General features: G+C 43.9%; 1 protein-coding gene across 1 annotated transcript in view; it reads left to right on the forward strand.

Annotated features, from left to right (window-relative positions):
* eif2ak3 (eukaryotic translation initiation factor 2-alpha kinase 3) overlaps positions 1 to 23,001 on the forward strand; it is a 99,822-nt gene that overhangs the window by 41,519 nt on the left and 35,302 nt on the right. Inside the window, exons 3-8 of the mRNA XM_063047117.1 lie at positions 2,925 to 3,119; positions 12,835 to 12,968; positions 13,823 to 14,057; positions 14,643 to 14,817; positions 16,489 to 16,626; positions 22,525 to 22,647. Of these exons, the coding sequence (XP_062903187.1) occupies positions 2,925 to 3,119; positions 12,835 to 12,968; positions 13,823 to 14,057; positions 14,643 to 14,817; positions 16,489 to 16,626; positions 22,525 to 22,647 (1,000 nt within the window). The remainder of the gene's footprint in view (positions 1 to 2,924; positions 3,120 to 12,834; positions 12,969 to 13,822; positions 14,058 to 14,642; positions 14,818 to 16,488; positions 16,627 to 22,524; positions 22,648 to 23,001) is intronic.

A 23,001-nucleotide genomic window follows, 5' to 3' on the forward strand; every position in this document is an offset into this window, starting at 1 on the left:
GAGAAATGAGAAAGGAGGTTGCCAAAGTTGATTGGAAAAGTACACTGGCAGGGATGATGACAAAACAGCAATGGCTGGAATTTCTGGAAGCGATTCAGAAGGCACAAGATAGATGAAACTCTGTTCTCCTTGGCTGCATAAGTCTAGGGAATACACACTCTTAATACACACTGATTATAATTAAACTGTTATATGTGCACAAGTTGAAGCTCATCTTCTCTGGCACTAGTGTGCTGGGCCCTCAGTCTGCATGGAAGCATACATCACTTTCCGAACATCGTTCGCAATCCATCTCGAACAAACGGGTCTCCTATCCAGTTCTCTCCAGTGTCCTCTCTCTCCCTCTCAGGCCGAACAAAATACCCAAGACCAACCTTGGTGCCCCTCCCCAAAAAAACCTCCCCCAGTTCCATCATCGTAATTAGATGGCACACATTCCTCATCATCCCTATCTTCAACAATAATCCAAAGAGGCTGAAAACAGAACAGACTGCTCTTACAGAGCTGCTAAATGAAATACCTACCAGCATAGCAGTAAAAGTGTGAACCAGGGCATTACATGTATATATCCCAAAGAGGAAGAAGTATTCTAAAGGCAAGATGACACAACTGTGGCTGACAAGAGATGTCAAAGCCAACATAAAAATCAAAGAGAGGGCAATTAATAGAGCAAAAATTAGTGGGGAGTTAGAGGATTGGGAAGCTTTTAAAAAAAACACTAACAGAAAGTAACTAAAGAGTTATTAAGAAGGAAAAGATAGAATACCAAAGTAAGTCAGCCAATAATATTAGAGGATACTAAAATTTTCTCCAGGTACCTAGTGTAAAAGAGAGGCGAGAGTGGATATCAGACCACTGGAAAATGATGCTGGATAGGTAGTAATGAAGGACAAGGAAATGGCTGACAAACCAAGTAAGTATTTTTCATCGGTTTTCACTGTGGAAGATAACTAGCAGTATGGTCAAAGTTCCAGAGTGTCAGGGGTCATGAATGTGTGAGAGACGATCATTGCTAGAGAGACGATCGTTGGGAAACTGAATGGTCTGAAGGTAGATAAGTCACCTGGACCAGATGGTGTATACACCCCAGGGGTTCTGAAAGGGATTGTGGAGGCATTAGTAATGATCTTTCAAGAATCACTAGTTTCTTGAATATTTCCAGAAGACTAGAAAATTGCAAATGTTACTTCACTCTTCAAGAAGGGAGGGAGGCAGAAGAAAGGAAATTATAGCCCAGTTAGTTTGACATCTGTGATTGGGAAGGTGTTGGAGTTGATTATTAAGGATGTGGTTTCAGGGTATTTGGAGGCGGAAGATAAAATAGGCCATAGTCAGCATGGTTTCCTCAAGGGAAAATCTTGTCTGACGAATCTGTTGGATTTTTTTTTAAAGAAATAACAAGCAGGATAGACAAAGGAGAATCAGTTGATGTGTACTTGGATTTTCAGAAAGCCTAAGACAAGGTGCCACAGGAAGCTGCTTAACAAGCTATGAACCCATGGTATTACAGAAAAGGTACTTGTGTGGATAAAGCAGTGGCTGATTGGCAGGAGGCAAAGAGTGGGAATGAAGGCAACCGTTTCTGCCTGGCTGCTGGTAACTAGTGGTGTTCCAGTCAATCTGTGTTGGGACTAATTCTTTTTACGTTATATATCAATGATTTGGATGTTGGAATTGATGGCTTTGTTGCAAAGTTTGCGGACAAAATAAAGATGGGTGGAGGAGCAGGTAGTTCTGAGAAAGTAGAGAGGCTACAGAAGGACAGACAGATTAGGGGAATGAGCAAAGAAATGGCAGATGGAATAGTGTTGGGAAGTATATAGTCATGCACTTTGGTAGAAGAAATGAAAGAGTTGACTATTTTCTAAATGGAGAGAAAATTTAAAATTCTGAGGTGCGAAGGGACTTGGGAGTACTTGTTCAGGATTACATGTGCCAACATACAGTGAAATGCTTGTCTTTCATACTCTTCACACTGATCAGATCATTATATGGTGCATTGAACTTGGATAAGGTAAAACAATAACAATGCAGAACAGTGTGAAAACTAGCGCAAAAATGCATTGCAAGATAAATGATGAAGTGCAAGATTGAGGCCAAGAGTCTATCCCATACAAGATGTCTGTTCAGGAGTCTAGTAACATTGGGATAGGAGCTCTCCTTGAGCCTGGTGGTATGTGTTTTTGTATCTTTCCCCTGATAGTAGAGGGGAGATGAGAATGTCCAGAGTGGGATTTTTGCTGATGTTGGATGCTGTACTGGTACAGCAAGAAGTATAGATGGTCCACGGAGAGGAGGTTCGTTACTGCGATGTGCTGAGCTATGTTTACAAGTCTCTACTGTTTCTTGTAGTCAGGCACAGAGCAGTTGTCATACCAAGCTGTCATGCATCCAGACTGAACACTTTCTATGGTACAGTCTAGCAATGTTGAGGCTGATTTACACTCTTACTTCATAGTATGTAGGCACAGGAAAAGTGTTTTCGACAGTTGATTGGGCTGCCATCAGTGAGCGTAAATATGACTACTTGTCAACGTGGAGCTCTCTGCAAGTTTGAGAGTCTGGCGGGAGCAAAGGATGTTGGTAATGGTGAGGTTGGAGTACCCTGGGAGAGGTGTGGGGCAGGTGGCAAGGAGGAGTGCCTGGGGCTGTGGGGTGGGTGACACTGGTGCAGACACCAGACAGAGTCATTTTATTACCTGTTTCCACTGTCCCTGTCTCCTTCCTATTCTCAGTCCACAAAGAGACCCATATCAAAATCAGGTTTGTCATCACTCACATATGTCGTGAAATTTATTTTTGTGGTAGCAGTACAGTGCAATACATAAAATTACTGCTGTACACCCTAGCTATATATATGTGCCTACGACTTTTGGACAGTACTGTATGTTGTATTTAAATGTGATTATCATTTATATATGCAGGTTTTTGGAAACAAAGTAATAATTCCGTCTTTGGATGGGCACCTTTTCCAATGGGACCGAGACAGGGAAAGCATGGAGGCAGTTCCGTTTACGGTGGAGTCTCTCCTGGAATCTTCCTACCGACTTGGCGATGATGTAGTCTTGGTTGGAGGGAAATCGCGGACAACCTACGGGTTGGATGCCGCCACTGGAAAGGTAACCAAGATTGAGTCTCCTTTGGAATGGTGCCATACTATGTTATGTTTGGTCTGAGATACCCATGCTGAAAAAATCTCCCAATTTATTTTGCATTCCTTTTGGTTATTGCCCTTCCCATTAAACAAACGCAGAATGCTGAAAGACCTAAGCATGTCCGGCAGCATGTATGAAAAGGAATGAGCAATTGATGTTTCGGGCCAAGACCCTTCGGGACTGGAAAGGAAGGGGGATAAGCCAGAATAAGGTGGTTGGGTGGGGGGTGGGGGGAAGGATGGAGTACAAGATGGAAGGTGATGGGTGAAGCTAGGTTGGTTGTGAGGGGGAAATGAAGTGACAAGCTAGGAGGTGATAGGTACAAAAGGTGAAGGGCTGAAGAAGATATCTGATAGGAGAAGAGAGTGGACCATGGGAGAAAGGGAAGGAGAAATGGTACTGGGGGATGTGATAGTCAGGTAAGGAGAAGAGAAGAGGTAGGAGGAGAGTCAGAGTGGGGAATGGGAGAAGAGGGAAAGGATAGTGGGGAAATATCGGAAGTTAAGAAATCTCAGTTTGCAGTACCCTCCCATTAAATATCTGTTTTCTTCACTTGACTTTGTTTCTTGGCAGACAAACTTCCTGTCACACTTGTTAAATTTCTCTTTGACTTTGAATTGTTGAAAACCACAGACCAAGCATGACACTTCAAATTGCACTGTCAACTCTGCTTCATTCTTAGTGCTGTAATTCTGTCAATTGGTTCTCGAACTTTACATGGCTTTGTGTTCACCAGATCCCATGTGCTGCTTGTTGCATTGTCCCAGGTGATTGAAATCAACTAACTAGCCAACACCACTGGGATCCCTGATGAAAGACCAAGAAAAGAACCCAGAATTGCTTTCATTAGGGAAGGATGCTATCTGAAACCACCTCCCACCACATTTTTGTTATTTTGCAATACAAGGTCTTTTAAGAAGTTTATTTAAATGCAGCGAATTTATTGGTCCACCTCTTGGTGCGATATTCCATCCAAAGGAAGCTCGGACCACTTCCAATGAATGGTTATTTACCTGAAAAGTTAATTTGATTTCTCTTGCCTCCCGCTACCCCCCACTTCGTGGCCTGTGAGTTGTCTCCAGTCTTTTTCTATTTTTCTCTTGATTTAAAATATTATGGCTCTCCTGAATTTGTGGCCTTTTTTCATATGGGTTTGAACTAGAAACATAGAAAAATGACAGCACAATACAGGCCCTTCGGCCCACAACGCTGTACCAGACATTTACTTTAGAAATTTCCTAGGGTTACCCATAGCCCTGTAATTTTTTTTAAAGCTTCAAGTACCTATCCAGGAGTCTCTTAAAAGACCCTATTGTATCCGCCTCCACCACCGTCGCCGGCAGCCCATTCCAAGCACTCACCACTCTCTGCGTAAAATAAAACTTACCCCTGCACATCTCCTCTGTATCTACTTCCAAGCACCTTAAAATTCTGCCCTCTCTTGGTAGCCATTTCAGCCCTGGGAAAAAGCCTCTGACTATCCACACGATCCATGCCTCACATCATCTTGTACACCTCTATCAGGTCACCTCTCATCCTCTATGGCTTCAAGGAGAAAGGGCCAAGTTCACTCAACCTATTCTCGTAAGGCATGCTCCCCAATCCAGGCAACATCCTTGTAAATCTCCTCTGTGCCCTTTCAAAAGTTTCCACATCATTCCTGTAATGAGGTGACCAGAACTGAGCACCGTACTCCAAGTGGGGTTTGACCAGGGTCCTATATAGCTGCAACATTACCTCTCAGCTCTTAAACTCAATCCCACAATTGATGAAGGCCAATGCCCCATATGCCTTCTTAACCACAGAGTCAAACTACGCAGCAGCTTCGAGTGTCCTATGGACTTAAACCCCAAGATCCCTCTGATCCTCCACACTGCCAAGAGTCTTACCATTAATACTATATTCTGCCATCATATTTGACCAACCAGAATGAACCACCTCACACTTATCTGGGTTGAACTCCATCTGCCACTTCTCAGCCCAGTTTTGCATCGTATCGATGTTCCGCTGTAACCTCTGACAGCCCTCCACACTATCCACAACACCCCCAACCTTTGTGTCATCAGCATATTTACTAACCCATTCTTCCACTTCCTCATCCAGGTCATTTATAAAAAATCACAAAGAGTATGGGTCCCAGAACAGATTCCTGAGGCACACCACTGCTCACTGACCTCCATGCAGAATATGACCCGTCTACAACCACTCTTTGCCTTCTGTGGGCAAACCAATTCTGGATCCACAAAACAAGGTCCCCTTGGATCCCATGCCTCCTTACTTTCTCAATAAGCCTTGCATGTGGTACCTTATCAAATTCCTTGCTGAAATCCATATACACTACATCTACTGCTCTACCTTCATTAACATGTTTAGTCACATCCTCAAAAAATTCAATAAGGCTCATAAGGCAGGACCTGCCTTTGACAAAGCCATGCTGGCTATTCCTAATCATATTACGCCTCTCCAAATGTTCATAAATCCTGCCTCTCAGGATCTTCTCCATCAACTTACCAATCACTGAAGTAAGACTCACTGGTCTGTATTTTCCTGGGCTATCTCCACTCCCTTTCTTGAATGTAGGAACAACATCTGCAGCTCAACAATCTTGGAACCTCTCCCATCCTATTGATGATGCAAAGGTCATCGCCAGAGGCTCAACAATCTGCTTCCATATCTCCCACAGTAGCCTGGGGTACATTTCGTCCGGTTCCGGAGTCTTATCCAACTTGATGCTTTCCAAAAGCTCCAGCAGATCCTCTTTCTGAATGTCTATATGCTCAAGCGTTTCAATCTGCTGTAAGTCATCCCTACAATCGCCAAGATCCTTTTCCGTAGCAAATACTGAAGCGAAGTATTTATTGAGTACCTCAGCTAGCTCCTCTGGTTCCATACACACTTTTCCACTGTCACATGACATCTTATCCTCTTGCTCTTCACATATTTGTAGAATGCCTTGGTGTTTTATTTAATCCTGTTCACCACGGCCTTCTCATGGCCCCTTCTGAGTCTCCTAAATTCATTCTTAAACTCCTTCCTGCTAGTCTTATAATCTTCTAGATCTCTATCATTACCTCGGTTTTTTAACCTTTCATAAGCTTTTCTTTTCTTGACTAGATTTTCAACAATTGTTGAATCCTAAATTCTTCTGATAAGAACGAGAATCTGATGTTTATTTAGATCCCAGTGGACTTTGATTACTTGATGCAATCATGGCTGTGACAATTAACATCCCTTATCTAAGAGTAAATACTAATATGATAGAGCTAAAGCAGAAAGCTGGTGCAATTTGTCAGCATGTATTTGTAGGTCTCCATTCCTTTTCCTAGTTTACCGTTGAAAAGATGTACTCAATCCTGTCCCATTGCTGAGTAATCACATTCTGTACCAATACACTATTTCTTTGATGTGAGACTTAACACTTGCCAAATTGTATACATTGCCTTAATCTTGCTGGAATTGAGGTGTATGCCATTATTTAGGTATCTGGATCATAAGGGAACAGACTTCATTTCTTTAACCAATAAGTTTAAAGAGGAAAAGTGTGAAGTGATGTGTGAAATGTGAACTTGGAAGGTTGAAGTTGAAGCAGACTATAGGTGTTAACGGCAGGATTCTTATTGTGGAGGAACGGGGGTTTGTGAGGTCCACATCTATTGATCCCTCAAAGTTGCTGTACAAATTGATAGGGTTTTTAAGAAGGTGTGTGGTGTGTTGGCCTTTATTAGTTGGGTGATTAAGTTCAAGAGTTTGAAGTAATTTTGCAGCTCTTTAAAATTCTGGTTAGGCCACATTTGGAATATCGTGTTCTGTTCTGGACACCTCATTATAGAAACATAGAAACATAGAAAATAGGTGCAGGAGTAGGCCATTCGGCCCTTCGAGCCTGCACCGCCATTTATTATGATCATGGCTGATCATCCAACTCAGAACCCAGCCTTCCCTCCATACCCCCTGACCCCTGTAGCCACAAGGGCCATATCTAACTTCCTTTTAAACATAGCTAATGAACTGGCCTCAACAGTTTGCTGTGGCAGAGAATTCCACAGATTCACCACTCTCTGTGTGAAGAAGTTTTTCCTAACCTCGGTCCTAAAAGGCTTCCCCTCTATCCTCAAACTGTGACCCCTCGTTCTAGACCTCCCCAACATCGGGAACAATCTTCCTGCATCTAGCCTGTCCAATCCCTTTAGGATCTTATACGTTTCAATCAGATCCCCCCTCAATCTTCTAAATTCCAACGAGTACAAGCCCAGTTCATCCAGTCTTTCTTCATATGAAAGACCTGCCATCCCAGGAATCAATCTGGTGAACCTTCTTTGTACTCCCTCTATGGCAAAGATGTCTTTCCTCAGATTAGGGGACCAAAACTGCACACAATACTCCAGGTGTGGTCTCACCAAGGCCTTGTACAACTGCAGTAGTACCTCCCTGCTCCTGTACTCGAATCCTCTCGCTATAAATGCCAGCATACCGTTCGCCTTTTTCACCGCCTGCTGTACCTGCATGCCCACTTTCAATGACTGGTGTATAATGACACCCAGGTCTCGTTGCACCTCCCCTTTTCCTAATCGGCCACCATTCAGATAATAATCTGTTTTCCTATTTTTGCCACCAAAGTGGATAACTTCACATTTATCCACATTAAATTGCATCTGCCATGAGTTTGCCCACTCACCCAACCTATCCAAGTCACCCTGCATCCTCTTAGCATCCTCCTCACTGCTAACACTGCCACCCAGCTTCGTGTCATCCGCAAACTTGGAGATGCTGCATTTAATTCCCTCATCCAAGTCATTAATATATATTGTAAACAACTGGGGTCCCAGCACTGAGCCTTGCGGTACCCCACTAGTCACCGCCTGCCATTCTGAAAAGGTCCCGTTTATTCCCACTCTTTGCTTCCTGTCTGCTAACCAATTCTCCACCCACACCAATACCTTACCCCCAATACCGTGTGCTTTAAGTTTGCACACTAATCTCCTATGTGGGACCTTGTCAAAAGCCTTTTGAAAATCCAAATATACCACATCCACTGGTTCTCCCCTATCCACTCTACTAGTTACATCCTCAAAAAATTCTATGAGATTCGTCAGACATGATTTTCCTTTCACAAATCCATGCTGACTTTGTCCGATCATTTCACCGCTTTCCAAATGTGCTGTTATCACATCCTTGATAACTGACTCCAGCAGTTTCCCCACCACCGACGTTAGGCTAACCGGCCTATAATTCCCCGGTTTCTCTCTCCCTCCTTTTTTAAAAAGTGGGGTTACATTAGCCACCCTCCAATCCTCAGGAACTAGTCCAGAATCTAACGAGTTTTGAAAAATTATCACTAATGCATCCACTATTTCTTGGGCCACTTCCTTAAGCACTCTGGGATGCAGACCATCTGGCCCTGGGGATTTATCTGCCTTCAATCCCTTCAATTTACCTAACACCACTTCCCTACTAACATGTATTTCGCTCAGTTCCTCCATCTCACTGGACCCTCTGTCCCTTACTATTTCTGGAAGATTATTTATGTCCTCCTTAGTGAAGACAGAACCAAAGTAATTATTCAATTGGTCTGCCATGTCCTTGCTCCCCATAATCAATTCACCTGTTTCTGTTTGCAGGGGACCTACATTTGTCTTTATCAGTCTTTTCCTTTTTACATATCTATAAAAGCTTTTACAGTCCGTTTTTATGTTCTCTGCCAGTTTTCTCTCATAATCTTTTTTCCCCTTCCTAATTAAGCCCTTTGTCCTCCTCTGCTGAACTCTGAATTTCTCCCAGTCCTCAGGTGAGCCACTTTCTCTGGCTAATTTGTATGCTACTTCTTTGGAATTGATACTATCCCTAATTTCTCTTGTCAGCCACGGGTGCACTACCTTCCTTGATTTATTCTTTTGCCAAACTGGGATGAACAATTGTTGTAGTTCATCCATGCAACCTTTAAATGCCTGCCATTGCATATCCACCGTCAATCCTTGAAGTGTCATTTGCCAGTCTATCTTAGCTAATTCATGTCTCATACCTTCAAAGTTACCCCTCTTTAAGTTCAGAACCTTTGTTTCTGAATTAACTACGTCACTCTCCATGTTAATGAAGAATTCCACCATATTATGGTCACTCTTACCCAAGGGGCCTCTCACGACAAGATCGCTAATTAACCCTTCCTCATTGCTCAAAACCCAGTCCAGAATAGCCTGCTCTCTAGTCGGTTCCTCGACATGTTGGTTCAAAAAACCATCCCGCATACATTCCAAGAAATCCTCTTCCTCAGCACCTTTACCAATTTGGTTCACCCAGTCTACATGTAGATTGAAGTCACCCATTATAACTGCTGTTCCTTTATTGCACACATTTCTAATTTCCTGTTTAATACCATCTCCGACCTCACTACTACTGTTAGGTGGCCTGTACACAACTCCCACCAGCGTCTTCTGCCCCTTAGTGTTACGCAGCTCTACCCATATCGATTCCACATCTTCCCGGCTTATGTCCTTCCTTTCTATTGCGTTAATCTCTTTTTTAACCAGCAACGCCACCCCACCTCCCCTTCCTTCGTGTCTATCCCTCCTGAATATTGAATATCCCTGAACGTTGAGCTCCCATCCCTGGTCACCCTGGAGCCATGTCTCTGTGATCCCAACTATATCATAATCATTAATAACAATCTGCACTTTCAATTCATCCACCTTATTACGAATGCTCCTTGCATTGACACATAAAGCCTTCAGGCACTCTTTTACAACTCTCTTAGCCCTTTTTAATGCTTGCCCTGGATTTGTCGGCCTGCCACTTTTACTTTTCCCCTTTGTACTTTTTGCTTCTACGCTCACTTTACACCCCTCTGTCTCTCTGCACTGGTTCCCATCCCTCTGTTGTGAACTAACCTCCTCACACCTAGCCGCTTTAATTTGATTCCCACCCCCCAACCATTCTAGTTTAAAGTCACCTCAGTAGCCCCCGCTAATCTCCCTGCCAGGATATTGGTCCCCCGAGGATTTAAGTGTAACCCGTCCTTTTTGTACAGGTCACACCTGCGCCAAAAGAGGTCCCAATGATCCAAAAACTTGAATCCCTGCCCCCTGCTCCAATCCCTCAGCCACGCATTTATCCTCCACCTCATCGCATTCCTACTCTCACTGTCGCGTGGCACAGGCAGTAATCCCGAGATTACTACCTTTGCGGTCCTTTTTCTCAACTCCCTTCCTAGCTCCCTATATTCTTCTTTCAGGACCTCATCCCTTTTCCTACCTATGTCATTGGTACCTATATGTACCAGGACCTCTGGCTCTTCACCCTCCCACTTCAGGATATCTTGGACACGATCAGAAATATCCCGGACCCTGGCACCAGGGAGGCAAACTACCATCCGAGTCTCTGGACTGCGTCCACAGAATCGCCTATCTGACCCCCTTACTATCGAGTCCCCTATCACAACTGCCCTCCTCTTCCTTGCCCTACCCTTCTGAGCTACAGGGCCAGACTCTGTGCCGGAGGCAGGGCCACTGTCGCTTCCCCCGGGTAAGCTGTCCCCCCCAACAGTACTCAAACAGGAGTACCTGTTGTTAAGGGGCACAGCCGCCGGGGTACTCCCCATCACCTTCCTTTTCCCCTTCCCCCTCCTAACCGTGACCCACTTGTCTGCCTCCCGTGGCCCCGGCGTGACCACCTGCCTTCCACTCCTCTCTATCACCTCCTCACTCTCCCTGACCAGACGAAGGTCATCGAGCTGCAGCTCCAGTTCCGTAACGCGGTCCCTTAGGAGCTGCATCTCGATGCACTTGGCGCAGATGTAGACGTCCGGGAGGCTTGGAGACTCCAGGGCCTCCCACATCCGACACCGAGAACAGCAAACTGCCCTCACAGTCATAATGCCCCTCTCCTCAAATAGCAACAGAAAATGAATGTCAAACCTTCCTCGCCTCACCCGCTTCCGCCTAAGCCCGGTGAGCCGAAGCCCTTAAGTCTTCACTCTGCTCCCGGCTCACTCCACCGCCCGCAAACTACGCTGCCCGCTCTATGAGGCTCTGTTCCTTTTAAATCTGCCGCGCTGCACTGCCCTACGTCACACGCCTGCGCAGTCCCGCCTCTCAGAAAGCCGTTGGAGAAAAAAAAATAACGAAAATTTCAAAAATTATAGGAAAGATGTGGAAACTTTGGAAACGGTGCAGAAGAAATTTGCCAAGATGCTGCCTGGATTGGAGAGCATATAAGTTGAGAGAGCTGGAGCAAAGGAGGATGAGAGGAGACTTGATAAAGGTGTACAAGATAAGAAGCATAGATAGAGTGGACAGCCAGAGACTTTTTCCTCAGGGCAGAAATCATTAATACGAGGGGGCATACTTTTAATGTGATTGGGAAAAAAGAATGGTGGGGATGTCTGGTAAATTCCTTGCAGTTATGGGTGCATGGAACACCCTGCCAGGGGTGGTGGTAGAGGCAGATGCATCTGGGGCATTAAAGCAATTCTTAGAAAGGTATATGGATGATAGAAAATTGGAGGGCTTTGTAGGAGGGAACACTTGGGTTGATTTGAGAATAGGTTAAAGGTCAGCAGAGCATTGTGGGCTGAAGGGCCTGTATTGTGCTGTAATGTGCAATGACTTACAGTATGTTCTATTCCCTGTGGCGTTGAGAACAGGTCAATTAATAAAATTGAACAAAAGAATTATGTATTTTGGATTTGCTGAGAATAAGTTGTGTGCTTCAGGACTGCAACCTTCCAATTTAGCTTTCTGAGCTGGAGAGATGGATTGGGTTTAGCATCAGCATTTACTGCATCATTTCGAGGGTACTGTGATGCTGTTAGTCATAGTCAGAAATGGCAGTTAATGCAGACTTCTAAATTTCTGCAGCAAATTCAATGTGCAGATCGAGCAAGTTCTTAAAATGAATGGGGGAGTCGTGAGCAAAATGCTAGAGCAGCATTAATTGATCAGCAAAGCTTGGAAACTCGCAAACTGAGTTCCATTGATTTCCATGTTAATGATGATGAATGCAGTCACTTCTAGTCTCACGTATCTGCAACGTGAATCTTCTCACGCTGGAGAGAAGAGTTGTCCTCGAAAGGGAGTGTGGCAGCTGCCTTGTCACAAATGAGATTGACTCCACTGCAATGTTGCCCACTCAGAGTTCATCAAAGTGATAAAGTGGGAAGTTTTACTCCATTTGGACCTTTTCTCATGTGTCCATATGCAGGCTGAGTATCCCTTATCCGATATTACAAAATCTGAAAACCTCCCCGAAATCTGAAATATTTTTGCGTGTTGAGATGATGCCAGAAATGGAAAACTCCACAAGGCACTGGGAAGGTCCCCAGTCGATGCGCAGGTCTCTGCGAACCACAGGTGGTCCTGAAAAGTGACCTCACATATGTAATGAACAGAAGTTAATGAAAAATCGGAAAACCCCCACATCAGGCTGAACAGCTGAATCAGTAATGTGTGATGAACAAGTGTAAGACCAAGACTGCTCACCGGTAGCACATAAATTCAGAGTTTGAAATGGTGGTGATCTCTTTACATATTCCAAAATCAGAAGCAGGGTCCCGAGCATTTCAGATGAGGGGTACTCGACCTGTATTGGACAGTGCTTCTCTGACGTTTTGCCACCGATCCAGTTTACTGAAAGGAATTCTCCTCTGCTCTTCCCTCTTCATCTGTCCTGTCTACCCCACCTTGTGCAGATGCGGTACGTCTGTTCCACAGGGGGTTGCAGCCACTGGGACGATGAGACAACTGACCAGGGATCTGGTCTGTTGCTGCTGCAGCGCACGCAGAAGACGGTCAGAGCTGTGGGACCTCGATCTGGTGCTGAGAAGTGAGTGTGATAAGTGATTGTTCGTTGAAGAACTAGTTTTAGAGTGGGTTTAGAGAAACTGAAAGTGCATTTGATGATAATTGAAGGGGGACTTTAGGAGAAAAAAATTGGATTGGAAGTTCAAGATTCAGAATTGTTTAATGTCATTTCCAATGCACAATTGGATAGGAGAACAAAATAATTGTTACTTCAGATCCCATGCAGCACAAAAAAAACCAGAATAAGATAAAAACACAATAATCAAGCAATAAATATAAATACACAATATAGCCTATATACATCAACTGATTGTATGTACTTAAAGTGATGGCAGGTAAGGTGACTCTGACAGGAAATGATGAAGAAATGGTGGGGTGTGTGGTGAGGTGGTTAGTGGGTAGAGGTGATGATCAGCCTTACTGTTTGGGGAAAGTCACTGATTTTGAGTCTTGTGGTCCTGGTGTGGATGCTAACGTATTCTCCTCCCTGATGGGAGTGGGACAAAACAGTCCATGAGCATGGTGGGTGGGATCCTTCAGAATAAAAAAAATTAAGCTAAATGGTGGAGATATTTATCACTTGTAATCCATTGCTATTACACCTTTAGCGTTTGTCTTTATTGTTATAGATAACTTGGATTTAAGTTCTCTAGCCATCTTGGTGAGATCAGAGTTCTTCCCTTTAGGTGAATAATTCAGCTGCTGGAATGCAAGTCCAGTAACATAATGCTATGTCATCATATTCTCCCTAAATTCCTTTCCTGTTTTGTTGGTTCATTGCTAGTCTGCTTAAGCCCCTTGGGACATTTTACAATGCTGGGGTAATTACAAATTGCTGTAGGCTGTGGCAAACGTGATAATTGGTGTACCCTTTAGATGGAACTTCAGTGTTGGTCACTACGACCTGAGGTTTATTCAGGATGTCACTTCCACCATCAACTACATTGAAAGTGATTCCAACACCAACCACCGGAGCAGTCGATCTAAAGACTTGTCAGATGTGGGACAGGACAACACCATCAAAGACCGCGTGATAAAAGTCTATGTTTCAGACTGGAAGGTGATGTCCTTCAGTAATAAGCGAGGTGGACAACTGGAATGGGAGCATCAGGTAATGATACAAACTTAAATACCTATAATCTGAGTTAAAAATAGAAAATGCCGGAAACGGTTGTTCGGTCCTGATGTTATTGCGATCCAAAGATTCTTGAGGCTTAACACTTGTTTTAGTAAGTGTTACAATAACAAAGATGGAAGAAGCATGGTGAGAGACAGAGGGAAAGAGTGAACAAAGGTCGTCTGATCATCTTACCAGGCCACCGATTCCATGAAATTCCAACAGGTAATAGATAACAGCCAAAAGAAATGTGACACCCGCCATTGAAATTTCCAGAAAAATGGAGGCAACTGTAACCACTGAAAAACTCATTGAACAATCACGTGATTATATAAAAACACAAGCAAGCATAGGAATGTTAAACTATAAGAAATCTACAACCCAGTTCAACATGTCAAAAGCAGACCAGTTGACATTTAGAATCAGAGGCCCTTTGTCAGAAGTGGGGAAGAAATCTGTATCTTGTTGGTGTGTCAAAAGGAGACTGTGTGTAGGATTGGTCAAATTTTGTTTTCTGTGCACTCTGGAATCTCTGAGGTTTGACATTGGTGACATGTCCTTGCGAATCTGCTTTGCCAGTTCTGTGCTCCGGTTGCTTCGGCCTGGTTGGTGGAGAATGGAAAAGTGACCCCGGTGAGCCTCTTCGATGACGCCAGCTACGCAGATGGCCACGGCAGTGCAGTGGATGTTGAGGAGGATATTGTGGAGGCAGCAAGGGGCGCAGCTGAATCAGCAGAGTCCAGTGTCTATCTGGGTAAGAACGGAGCAGCCAGTTGGTTAACATGCTGATAGAATGTGGCACCACATGCCCTTCAGCCCACGATATCCGTGACATGCAGTGCCAAGCAAGAGTTCCTTTGTCTGCACGTGATCATAGGCCTCTATTCCCTGTATATCTGAGAACTTAAAAACTCTAAAATGTCTCTATGGTATCTGCTTCCACCCACTGCCCTTGCAGCCCCTTCAAGGCACTTACTATTCTCCTTTTATTTAATAAAAACACATCTCCTTTAAGCTTTCCCCTTCTCAGCTGAAGTGCATATCATCTAATATTTGACATTTCTGTCCCGGAAGAAAGATTGCATTTGCCCTCCTTGCCACTGACTTGAATTTGTTGCCACAGGCAGTGTGGAGGCCACGTCTGTATGTATATTTAAAGCAGAAGTTGATAGATTCTTGATTGGTCAGGGCATGAAGGGATGCAGGGGGAAGACAGGAAATTGGGGCTGAGAGGAAAAATGGATCAGCCATAATGAAATTTAAATGGGCCAAATGGCCAAATTCTGCTCCTATGTCCTATGGTCTTATGGTACTAATCTGCAAGTTAACTGTTATGGAATCCTGCCCGAGGTCTCCCAAGTCCCTTTGAACCTCTGAGAGAAAATAAATTAGCCATGATTGAATGGCGAATCAGGCTTGATGACTGAATGGCCTAATTCTGCTCCTATGTCTTATGGTCTTCTGCACCATTTCCAAAGCCTCCATATTCTTCATGTAATGGGCAGACCTGAATTGCATGCAATCTTCAAGTGTGGTCTAAGATTTATATGGTTGCAATGTGACTTCCTTACTCTTGCATGTCATACATATCTCTACCATCATATCTCCTTGCATGGCCACTTTCAGAGAGCTATGATCCCTCTGCACATCAATGTTATTAAGGGTCCTGCCATTAACTAGTTCTATTCTTCTCACTTACATTTGATCTTTGCAGCAAGGCTTCCTGATGTGCTCCTGTGAAGAGCACCAGAATTCAGTGTGGGGAATTACCCCACAACCACATGATGAGCTCCAGCTCATGGAGATGGTGCTATGAAAGAGGGCATGGTGAAAAGTCCTAGGAAGATTCTCTGAATTTCTGTGTCTGGGCTGCTGAGAGGCAAAAGTTCCACAGGAACGACATGTTAGTTAAGGAGGTGCTCTGCATTGATATTGTTTAATACACAAAACCTGATATTTATGCACCACTTAAAGGTCTAGAATGATAAACAAGAGAACATCTGCAGACACTGGAAATCCAAGCGACACACACAAAATGCTGGAGGAACTCAGCAGGCCAGGCAACATCTACCCTTTGGTGGGACTCGTCGAAACGTCAACTGTGCTGTTTTCCTAGATATTGCCTGGCCTGCTGAGTTCTTCCAGCATTTTGTGTGTGTTGGTCTGGAATGATAGTCTGTGAATGAGTTGGATATAAAGATGACCAGAGCACTGGGGCAAATTCCCATGTGATTGTAAAAAGAGCAAGGAAGAAATCTGCAGGAGATATTAGTGTCTGAAAGAGGAGGGAATGTTTTGTGTGTACCTTGCCTCTTCCCCTTCTCTATATTAATGAAGAGCCATGATCGACATAATGTCTTCAATTTGTGTTTTCAAACACAAAGCCTCTTCCTGACACTCCCAACCTTGCACTTTGTAATTCCAGGTATGTACAAGGGGCAGCTGTACATGCAGTCATCTGTTCGATTGTCAGACAGATTCCCAATGATGATGCCGAACAGTGAAGAAAGTGGGAACACTAACATCATCTCTTTGCCTAACGTTAGGTGGAAGCCTCTAATTCGTAAGTTACTCCAGTACGGTGGCATGCGATAATACCAAACTTTAAAAAAAAAATGTAGAATTATTGCTAGTATATGTGAAAGCCCATGTACCCCAAATCCCCATTCCCATTCCGACATGCCACGATGAGGCTGTCCTCACGGTAGAGGAAAAGCACCTCATATTCCGTCTGGATAGCCTCCAACCTGATGGCGTGAATATTGACTTATGGTTTTAAAAAAAAAATCCCTCTTCCTCCCCTCCTGTTCTGTTCCCCACTCTGGCCTCTTATCTCTTCTCACCTGCACCTCCCTGGAAAGAGTTCGCACGGAGTTCGGATTTACCTTCGGAACAAGCTGACTCTTCATGATAAGCTGACAGCAACAGGGGGCGGTCACTTGTCCTGGAATGAATGCTTGCTGATCCAGAGTTTTCATTATTCTTGTGTTATTTCTTATCTACTTCAATTGCCCCCCCCCCCCCACCTTCTGCTGCACTATCTCGACCATGTATGTGTTGTGTATACATACAGAACTGTGCAAAAATCTTAGGCACATGTATATCTCTGGTGCCTAAGACTTTTGCATAGTACTGTAGAGCAAGGTAAGTTTTTTGTTTTGTTAAGTTTGAATCCCTACGTGCTGCGTGAACTTTTATGTTCGAGTGCCTCATATGCTATATGACCTTTGGCAGTTCTGCCTTTGCAATGGCAGGCTCCCATCCTGGTGTTTATGTGGTTGTTAAGTTGGTAACCTGCAGCTTATGGTTGGGGCTTATTTAAACCTGTTGCTGACTTTCTGTACCTGGTGCCATCCCTGCAAAGTCCACCTTTCTCTCTGCTATGTCAGCATCCCCTTGTTCCCTATGCAGTGCTCTGGAGCTATTCACTCTTCCCTCATACAGTTTCTTGTCATTGCGCATTTTCAGAATTTCCCACTTTATACTCCATTTGCCAAGTCCCTGCCAATTCATTTAATCTCCATCCCACAATAGCCTCTTTGCGTCATCGCAACATTTAGCAAATGCACCTTCAGTCCCTTCTTTTGAAGCTATTTATGCAGACTGTAAAAAAAACTGATAGTGTGATGCATTGCTTATTACAAGTTTGCAAGCAGAACAAGACCTGTACTGTCAGTTCTCGGGTCCTGTCAGTCAGTCAGTCCACACCAGCACGTTATCTACTATGCTCTAAGCTTCTTTCATACCTCTCTTTTGTGAGTATAACATCTTCAGTAACTTCTATCATTTTCCCTATGATAAATGCTTAACCAACTGGTTGGTAATTACAGACTTTTGTCTCCCTTTTTCAAATAAAGGAGTCATATTGTCTGTTTTACAATAAAGTTGATCTGGAAAGTTTTAAAAAGGAGCTCAAGTTTTTGATTTTTTTTTTCCAGTACGTATGTGGCCTTTTTATTTCCTGATCCCTATAATTCTAATAAGTTATAGCAGATCTTCCCTTCACAACCACTACATTGCCATCATAATTAGTAGTAGTTTTGTAACTTGGTCTCCAAACCCAACAAATGTAATTGGCTTATAAATTCTCTCTCATTCATCAACCTTTTAGTCCTTCTTAATTGGATTGATCTTAGAGTAGGTTAAAAGGTTAGCATGACATTGTGGGGCGAAGGGCCTGTACTGTGCGGTCACGTTCTGCACTTAACTCTCCCCACCGCATCATCACCGACCTCCATCCACCTTCTCCCATTTCCCATGGAAGGAAAACCTGCTCTTGTTGTCGTTAAGTGAACATTCCTATTCATTAACTATCCCCCTCCATTTAAGTCTTCCTTTATTCCTGGGTCTTTGACAATCTGTTTATTACCTTTTCTACCAGCTGTGAAGGGCATTGCTCTGTTGAAATGGTGTCGTTTCCACATTGTCCACCAGGTTGCAGCACTGCACCATTCTCCAAAGGTGTTAATGCCTTGAAGATTTTGAAGTGTTACAGAAAATATGATGCTGTCTGTGCACACACAGCCAGCTCTCTCACAGTAATCTGATAACCTATTTCAACACTGTCAACTTAAACAGTGATAACTCCACTGCTATTAGAACATAGAACATTGAACAGAAACAGGCCCTTCGGCCCACAATGTTGTGCCCAACCAAATAAATTAGTAATCAACTGGCTAACTAAACTAATCCCTTGAGCCTACACAATCTCCATATCCCTCCATTTTCCTCACATTCGTATGCCTATCTAAACGTATCTTAAAAATTCCTAATGTATCTGCCTTTACCACCAACCCAGGTAGTGCATTCCAGCACCCACCACTCTGTCCTTTAAAAAGGAAATGTGACTTGCATCTCCTTTGAAATTACCCCCCTCTCACCTTGAATGCATGCCCTCTGGTATTAGACATTTCAGCGCTGGGAAAATTTCAACTAGCTGAATCAATACCGCTCATAATTTTACAAACCTCTATCAGATCTCACCTCAGCCTCCGCTGTTCTAGTGAAAACAACCCAAGTTTGTCCAAGTTCTTGTTATAGCACATGCCCCCTAATCCAGGCAGCACCCTGGTAAACCACCTCTGTGCCCTCTCCGAAGCCTTGACATGCTTCCTATAAAGGGGTGACCAGAACTGTATGAAATACTCCAGATGCGGCCTAACAAGAATTTTATAAAGCTGCAGCTTATCCTCCTGACTTTTAAACTCAGTACCTCTACTAATAAAGGCAAGCCATATTGTCATATGCCTTCTCAACTAGAATGACGCACACAAAATGCTGGAGGAATAAACAGTCGATTGTTTCAGGCCAAGACCCTTTATCGGGACTGGAAAGGAAGGGGGAAGACGCCAGAATAAAAAGGAGGGGGAGGGGAAGGAGGAGGAGCTGGATGATGAGAGGTGAAGCCAGGTGGATGGAAAAGGTAAAGGGCTGGGGAAAAAGGAATCTGACAGGCGAGGCGAGTGGACCACGAGGGACAGGGAAGGAGTTGGAAACGGGGGGTAGGTGATAGGCAGGTGAAGAGAAGAGTTAAAGAGGGTGGTCAGAGTGGGAAATTGAAGAAAAGGGGAATTTTTACTAGAAGCAGAAATCAATGTTCGTGCCATCAGGTGGAGGCTACCCAGGCGGAATATGAAGTGTTACTCCTTCATATCCTCATTGTGGCAAAAGAGGAGGCTATGGACTGACATATTGGAATTGATATGGTTGGCCAGCTGGAAATTCCTCCCTTGGTGGCTGGAGCAGAGGTCACAATTTATGTCGGGTTTCACTAATGTAGAAGAGGCCATATTGGGAGCATCAGATACAGTAGATCAGCGGTCCCCAACCACCGGGCCGCAGAGCATGTGCTATCGGGCCGCGAGGAAACAATATGAATCAGCTGCACCTTTCCTCGTTCCCTGTCACGCACTGTTGAACTTGAACATAGGGTTGCCAACTGTCCCGTATTTTCCGGGACATTCCATATATTGGGCTAAATTGGTTTGTCCCATACGGGACCACCCTTGTCCCGTATTTCCCCCGCAAAGGTACAGCATTCCTATGAAACCTTCCGTGCTGAAATAGCATAAAGCAAAGAAGCAATCACCATTAATTTATATGGGAAAAAATTTTGAGCATTCTCAGACCCAAAAAATCACCTACCAAATAACACATAAAACCTAAAATAACACTAACATATAGTAAACGCAGGAATGATATGATAAATACACAACCTACATAAAGTAGAAGTAATGTATGTACAGTATAGTCGGGAAGATTAAACCAAAACTGATTTGTCGGGGGGAAAAGTCGGCACCTACGCGCATACTCATATCACATAGGTGTACATCACTTGTGCATGTGCACATAGGTGCCCGAGCGAGACTTCATGGTCATGGTAGTCTTTCCTGGGGTAAACACAAGCATCCTGGGATTTGACTGCTACTTTTGTCCCTTGTTTGGGAGTGAGAAAGTTGGCAACCCAAGCTGTAAAAGACATGTTGAGGTGAGTTTAACCCTACTTGAACACAGAATTGCGTCACCTCTGATCTGGGCCGACGATTGCGTGTCTGGCGGCACCTAATTAATTAGCATGTTTATTCCTGCTTTTTTCTTAAAGATGTGCTGTGTGTCTCCCGGCTACTGCTGCATTCTCCGCGAATCAGTATCTGTCCGCGGCCTGGGTGTTGGGGTGGTGGGACACTGGGGTGTCATCTCGTCGTCTGTTTCCATTAGAGCAGGCAGCTCATCTTCTCCTATGACTGCCCGCCTCGATGTCGAAGGTCAAGGTTCGTCGTCTGCTGTGGCTGATGTGGAAAGCTTGCTTGACTGCCGAGCCTCGCACTTTTTTCTATCATACAGTTCTTTGTAAGCACTCAAACCATCCTCCAAATATCCCCTAAACTGACGTACCCTGTCAAAATTAATGTCGTACTTTTTCATTACTCATTCGGTTTTGATGGTTATCCTTTCCTCTTCCAATTGCATCAGCTCTTCTATCAGTTCTTGGTCATGGGATGCCAAAACCTCTTCAACATCATCTTCGTCAGCTTCCACAAGCCAAACTCACTTTGTCCTTACTTCGTTCACCATGATCAAAACGCTTAATTATGTCTAGTTTTACGCTAAGTGCAACACCCTTACAACTTTCCCTCCCCCTCTTTTACCTCCCTCTATCTTTTCTGAAACATTGAAACCCTGGAACATTAACTACCCAATACTGTCCCTCTCTCAACCAAGTCTCTGTAATGGCCACAACATCAAAGTTCCCTGTACTGATCCATGCTCTGTGTTCATCACTTTACCCATAATACTCCTAGCATTAAAATGCACACTTCAAACTATCCACCTTATTGTATTTATTACTCTGCTCCTGCCTGTTTATACTGACCCTGATGTCTACGTCTTCCTCTCCATCTTTCCACTTATTTGGTTCCAATTCCCCTGCCAAACTAGTTTAATTCCTCCCAAGTAGGACTCGTGAACCTCCCGGCCAGGATATTGGTCCCCCTTCCCCAGAGAGGTTCCAATGGTCCAAAAGCTTGATATCTCCGATGGTGTTGAGTACATCCAGCTCCAGTTCCTTGACTAGTCAGTCGGATGCTGGTTTGGTGCAGTTTCTGCTGATGTAGTCATCACGGAGACTTGGGTATCCTGAGATCCCATGTCTTTCAGGAGGAGCATTCCACCATCTTAATCATGCTACATACACTGAACTAAAGATTTACAGACAATTTAAAAAAAAAAACAACTTAACCTGTTCTTTCCTGGGTGCTCTCTCAGAAACCTTGGTGAGTTTCAGACTTACCTAGGTAACTTACTCAGCCTTTTTTGCCAAATGTTATACCTTTGGCTCGACTTCTCAAACCCAAGTTCCACAATCAAAGCAAATGACAACAAACGACTCAGTGGTCCTGGCCTCTGCCTGTTCTCACTGAAGCCTATTCAAACAACGCCTGGCCACTCTGACACTGGCCCACTCCAACAATGGCTTCTTCACAATGGTCCCTCCACTTTCACCTCGCTTCTTTTTATGGCTCAAATAAAACGCACTCCCAATGAGACGTTCTTTTCAAATGGCTCCTGCCCTGTAATGGTGTCTGTCTCTCTTGCTCATATTCACTAGTTCAAATCATGACTCACTCCTGGCAAGACTGGCTCTTTTCAAAGGGCTCCCGCCTTACGATGACACCGCTCTCTCATTCACTAAATCAAAGAAAGGATCTTCATTGAAGTGATATCATTAGGTCTGTTGCATGCTGTTGAAATGGTAGATTGAGCTTCTATTAAAGCCCTTCCAAAAGATGACTGACAATGAGCAACAGTCTGTATTATGCACACAATTCTCCTAGATTTAGTTCTCGAATACACAACCTCCCACACCTTATTGGAGTGTTTACCACTGAGCCATTGTGAACAAGGTGTAGAAATCAGTAGTTGTGAAACATAATTTAAAGTTTTTTTTATTTTCTATATGAAGATTCACCTGCTAGAACGCCAGCATTGATCCGGTCCGATGAACATGCTAAATGCCTCAGCAATGATAAGCATTCACACGAGGAATACAGTCTTGGAGCTTTGTCAATATTGCAGTATCCCTATGGTAAGTGCTATCATTTATCTAATTCATAAGAATGTTTTTCTGAATTCTGCTCTACATAACTTCATTCTTCATTATACTACAGCATCAATTGTTTTTGTTTCCCAGCTTGCATTGTTCTCATTTTAGATCTGAGTTTTACAGAAGGGTGTGGATCTCTACTGTGGGACCTGAGTGCATCCCCAATCTACAATCCTGGGGTTGACTAGATTTTATCTTAAAGCTTTCAGCCCTTCTGAAGGGGCACCTGCTTTCTTGACCAGAATAAATCTTGTGCCATGACCCTAAAGAGAGCATAGAACCTCACAGTACAGGCCCTTCTGCCCGCATTGTTGTGCTGACCTTTTAACCCACTCT

The sequence above is a fragment of the Mobula hypostoma genome, chromosome 4, assembly GCF_963921235.1.
Source record: "Mobula hypostoma chromosome 4, sMobHyp1.1, whole genome shotgun sequence".
Classification (NCBI taxonomy): domain Eukaryota; kingdom Metazoa; phylum Chordata; class Chondrichthyes; order Myliobatiformes; family Myliobatidae; genus Mobula; species Mobula hypostoma.